General features: G+C 36.7%; 1 protein-coding gene across 2 annotated transcripts in view; it reads right to left on the minus strand.

Annotated features, from left to right (window-relative positions):
• The window catches only part of sh3yl1 (SH3 and SYLF domain containing 1), a 76713-nt gene that overhangs the window by 51265 nt on the left and 19447 nt on the right, over positions 1 to 6001 (minus strand). For both annotated transcript variants that reach the window (XM_041252610.1, XM_041252611.1), the window contains exon 4: positions 1244 to 1308. In XM_041252610.1, the coding sequence (XP_041108544.1) occupies positions 1244 to 1308 (65 nt within the window). The remainder of the gene's footprint in view (positions 1 to 1243; positions 1309 to 6001) is intronic.

Consider the following 6001-nt stretch of genomic DNA (forward strand, 5'->3'; position numbering starts at 1 on the left):
ACAGTTCAAATCAAATGGCAGTGTCAGACACCGCAACAACAGTTTCTGAATGTTTACTTAGGAGTCCAGATTGCTGGTTATTACAATTTAACAAATTGTCTCACATTCTCTATTTATTTCAATATCCTACCACTATATTCCCACTCTGGGGATTCAAAAACTCAAACACTTTATTAGTTATTGAACACTATAGCTTGACGGCACCACAATATTTACACAATCTTATAACTGTGGGGGACAGGGGACAGGACATATTTAATGTAAAATGGTTTTAAATATATATTTTTATATATATTTTCACTTTAAATACAACAGCTTTCAAACATCGACTCTGCCTCTCCACTGCGCTCAGTTTGGGAAGTGAAGCATCGGTGAGCTTCCACAACTCTACTCCCAGTAACTGCATCCCTCTTTGAATGAATGGCTTAATAGAAACCCTTGCTATCACTGGTTGTTTCAAGCGCTCATGAAAATAAAATTATTGACGTTATGAGCAGGGATGGTTTCACCTATCGCTCTACATTCTTTAAAAAAAACTTGAAGCAGCCAATGATAGCTCTTGCAGGGAGGGACTGTAGTTAAATTTGAATCCTCCTGTCTTAAGTGAGCAATAATCAGTTTGGTCACCCAGAGATCGTTGACAGAGCCCGGAGACTGAATAGAAAACCCAGAGTCTCTGGGGAAAATCCAGTGGTTAGGCAGGTATGTCACAGCCAGATAATATGCTTAACCTTGCAATCATGAGCACCCTCTATGTCTTTATGACGCTGTCTTTGCCTCTTAAAAAAAGTCAGCAGTTTTCTTTATTGGCTGCATACATAACTGCGTACCAGTTATTTGAACCCCTGATTACAGGCTCTATTCATAAAGCTTTACCTGACAACTTGTTTTTTCAAAGTCTGTTCTCGTGAATAAAATCAAGTTTGACTTTTAGGAAAATAGTCTTTAATGTAATTAATGAAATCATTAATAGTTCAGAACAGTTTCAAGAATATGAAACTTGATTTTACTGATAAAAAACATACTTTGAAAAAAACATTATTGTATGTTTTTTATTAGTAAAATTATAAATCAAAAACACAAGTAAAATTGCATTTTTTATGGTAGCACAGCAGGTTTACTACACTGCTAAGTTCATGCCTGTTATTTTATAAAAAAAAATGGTTTTACAGATAAACTGCTTTCATGATTATATTTTCTTTAACCAGTCCAACAGAAATAGCCCTAATGGTATACTGCTTACCTCAACTCCAATCTCAAATCCACCACCCAGGCCAGCGATGCCTATAGCAGAAGGAGCCGACCATCCTGAAATTAAGACATTTCTGTTTAGCATATTCATCTGAAATACTTTTAAATATACTTTGACTACAGTTGAGATAATAATAACTAATATTCTAAATTTAAAGCAGTAATGGCAAAGTTGATTATTATCTATATAGTGCTGTAAAAAAAAAAAAGAATGCAGCTCACATAACCATCTGAGGTATTGACATAGAGTCTCAATGTTTATTCTGTCTACCTTTTCATTTAAAAAAAAAAACAATTTAAAGGATTTTACAAATCAGTCAATTTGTAAATTTATAAAATGCATAAAGTACATGTAAAAAACAATCAGAGAGAGGTATTTATAGTAGCACAATTTTTATACTTTAACTCACACCCTATGTTACTTCCCGTCACAAAGACGGCCAAGTGGGCGGCGTCAGAACCAGGAAGGAATGAAATATACAAAGACGATGATGCGAAATGAAATGATGAAGACGCCTGTTGGCGCCGGTTTATTACAAAATAAAAGGTTTAAACAAACACGAAAACACAGGACACGGCACTCTACGCCAAAATAAACAGACAAACAAAAACAGACTAAACTTAACAAAACGGTGCACGGACAGACACTGACAAACACGGTGAGCAGATACTTTCTGTTATTATTATTATTATTATTATTATTATTATTATTATTATTATTACTACTATACTTCTTTCCTCCGTCTCCAATCCCGTTCTCCGCTCACCGAACACCCAACCGCCAGTATGTGACAACGTGCATCTATATATACTATTGTGCTGGGATTCAATTACCAATTAATTATTCACTTGAATCCCAGCACGTGAATTAATAAAGTGCAATTCCCCGTGCTCACATATTACTACATTTTACTTGCACGTGAAGTGCTGTGCAATCCTCGTGCCTAAATACACATATACATTTTTAAACACTCGTGTTACACAGACCCGTTTATATCCCGTGTACCAATGTCTATACACCAACATTTAAACACACCACACGCAACACATAACAGATAATATACACAGGGGCGGGCACTTTGTTACACTTCCCTTTAAATTACTATACATTGTCGACACATTCAAGAGTAAATACTGTAAATCTTACTTCAGCCCTGATTGGTTTAGGTTCTGAAATCTCAGAGTAAAGGAAAGAAACAACATTTTTTCGCCTTTCTGAATATTGATGACACAAACAATGAATCAAAGTCAACAACGACTCAGGAAAATGGCGCTTCAATAACGGTAGTTCTAAAAAAACAAAACAAACAAACCAAAAAAAACTAAGTGTGCCAACACATTTTGACTGGGGCGAAGTTTTGAAAACCCACGGAAGAAAAATTGCACCTCCTATGTCTTCTTCAATTATTATACTTAAATTTGTATTTTCAACTCTAAACTCTTATTTTGATTACATGTTTACCAGTTTCAAACGGTTCAGCTGATAATATTTCTGAAATTGTTTTTAAAAAGGGAAATAAAACAAAACAAACATCAAAAGAATGAGTATTTTGCTTTTTATTTACGTTTATCAGAGTATTTATACTTCTAAATAATGCAGAAAGATTGTGTTTCACTGATTAGTATTCAATTATAAGACAATTTCCATTTCCAGTTCCATGAGCACAACTCTCTATAGAGGCAGAATCGCCAGACGCCTGCTTCACCCTCCCTACTATCAGTCACTTCACTATAGACCTATGGGTATGTGCCTGTCCTATGCATACTTTTAAGCAACTTGCGTGACTCGAGTCGGGTCTTTGCTTGCAGGGAAATTGCGACTTGATTCCGAGTCCAGTCATTACAACTCCGCTTTAAATAATCAACTCAATTATGATCTTGACACTAGTTTTCAGAACCTCAGTTTATCTGTTGGATTCTATTAACATACAACAACCTTTATTCACTTTATGGTTAAGTATGTCTCTGTAGTAATTACATTATGTAGTATCAAGGGGCAGGGGGGGGGTATCATCATTCTGTGCATGAAAGTAACAGAATTTGAAAATACAGAGGGGATCTTAAACCATTCTCTGTGTCTTCTTGGTCTGGTTACAAACTCCACCACTGACAAAGAATGCTTTTAAAAAGTCGTAAACTAAATACTGGACACATGGTTTATCTTCAAGATCGGTGAATGATCCATTCTGCGCCACAAGCCAAACAATTGTAGGTGTCTTCACGCTAGACGGGAACCAGTCCTTGTCGTAAATCCAACCGACAAGGGCCCACGTCGGTACAAGAACAACCAATGATAGACACTTTGGACTCAGGCACTGTCCAAAATAACCGGATTAGCCAATCACAGGGTTGAAGAGAGAATCACAAAACCCGCTGACTTTTGAAGTGGAGCGAGCTTCTGAAATGTGAGCTAACTTCTGCTGCTTGGACAGCTCAAGCTGCTGTGCCCAAACATGCGTGCTGATCGCAAAGAAAGTGTGCACAAGTAGTGTCCTCCCACTAGAGTTGTCTTGAAGTTCTGAGGGACGAAATGGATGTTACACTGCTCTGAAAAAAGTTGCAGAGTCATGAGAGCATACATACTCAAATTCACAGAAGGCAAGGAAGAACCAATGTTCTGAATAATGTCTAGAATCATCTTCTGAGGAAGGAACCTGCCCTCTGTCCTACGAGAGACTGAATCAGTAAGCGGGATACTGCATTAATCGGAAAGCGGATCTTTGTTTCCACGTATCTGCATGAAACAAACTGAAGCGAAGCAGTCAGTTATGTTTTTGGAAGATTCCGAGAGAATCGCCACAAGAACACTATAAACTATATAATTTTTCAATTGCAAAGCATTAGTGAACTGATCTCATCTGATCAACAGAACTATTCCCAGTGGGAAAACTGTCAACAGCAAAGATAATGTTGCAAGCCTTGGAGATCAACAAGCTGATCTTCATTTGAAAAGGAACTATTGGTTATTGCGAGCCTAAGCAATACAATGCGTACTGTAAAGTACCGTCTACATTGGAACTGCGGATCTGGAGCACACAGATTGACGTCTGTATATGGAAATCGATAAGTATTCAACATGTCTAATATTAAATACTTTATGACTTGAGAAAGTAACTGAAGAAAATGCTATCAAGTGGAAACTGTTCTAGAAATAGAATATAACTTCCTGTTTTAGAGTGTGTAAGAAATGTATTATGTTTGTTTGAAATGTGCAACTCAAAAGGAGTTGCCTCGTAAATGCAGAGAATTTCACCATTGCCCCATTTGAGTTAATTTGAATATGTAATCAACAGAGGTTGATAACATATTATTTGTTTGGTACATCACATCTAAACTAAATTAACATGGTAAAACTCTAAAATACTAAAATAAAATTGCTAAATTAGGTACTGGAATGTTGGATTCCGTTTTGAATAGAAAGTTAAAGTAATTCTCATGCATATTGACATGATAAATTACAACGAGAAACAGGTATTGAAAATACTAATCCAAAGTAGACACGCTGTGTGATAAGACATATTCAATATTAGTATATTAACCATGTATGCTAATGATGTTATGGTCGTTGTAATTGTTTGACTATGGAATCAATGAACTGCATATTACTATTCACGCATATCTCTAACAGATATCCTTTCCTTTCTGTAATATTAGATTAGTTGTGCTACCCTTTTTCCCTTAAATAAACAATTGTTTTATAATTCTGACACTTTGTGTGGATGTCAATTGTTGTCAAGGGAAACAGAGTTCTACATGATATCCCCGAACTATTATGGTATGTCTCAGTTATAAACATTTGGATGTTCTTAACAATGCGCCTAGAGTCTAATTTATATATAAATAAATTGTATACCAAAGTCACTACAATTAAACTCAGACTTTAATTCAATGTAACCTTCCAAAACTGTTAAAACAGTATTTCTACATGTGAACATAGAAAAACAAACAAAAGTTCAGTATAATCACGATCCCGATGTCTTTATTACCAAAGTTTCACACTTAGGATCCAAAAAACGTCTGGGAGGAAGTCACTGGGCTGGCAGAGTAACTTAAAGTCTCGTGATGCACTGCAGCTCTTTTAACAACCACCCCAGCAAAACTAGCTTTTTCTCTTGGTTATGGCAGCAACTGAACTGCAACTGAACTGCTGTCAAGCACATGCTCACAATATGTGAAAATTTGGGCATGAAATGAAGTGCACTTTTCATCGTGTTTACCCGATCAAGGGCCCAGAAGGACACTTCAGTATGATAGTGGTGGCATGATCACGGTCCTTAAAGGGTCAAAGACTAAAGTTTTAGGCCCGTGATCACAGGCGATAGTATTAGTCAAACCAATTTTAAAAGAGTGGTCAGTCCCAAAGAATGCAAGAGAAATAAGACAAGTGCTCTGATTCATGAGCTACTACATGCGATTCGTCCCCAAATTTTCACATATTGTGAGCATGTGCTTGAGTGCCTGCCTGGAAAACAAAACAAACAAACAAACACACACCCTGTGCCATTTGTTTGGCATGAGGCACGTCAAGTTGCCTTTGATGAGTTAAACAAGTGTTTGATGTTGCCTCCGATCCTTGCATACTCAGATTTTAATCTGCCCTTTATACTGACCACAAATGGGAGACTTTGTGAACTGAGGGAAGTGCTCAGCCAAAAGCAGGGGGGAACCAAGTTTGTTGTGGTCTATGAGAAGAACCACCAAAACTACAGTGTTTTTAAACTGAAATTGTTGGCTCTTTGTGTGTATATAT

This window comes from Polyodon spathula, chromosome 6 (genome assembly GCF_017654505.1).
Source record: "Polyodon spathula isolate WHYD16114869_AA chromosome 6, ASM1765450v1, whole genome shotgun sequence".
Lineage (NCBI taxonomy): Eukaryota > Metazoa > Chordata > Actinopteri > Acipenseriformes > Polyodontidae > Polyodon > Polyodon spathula.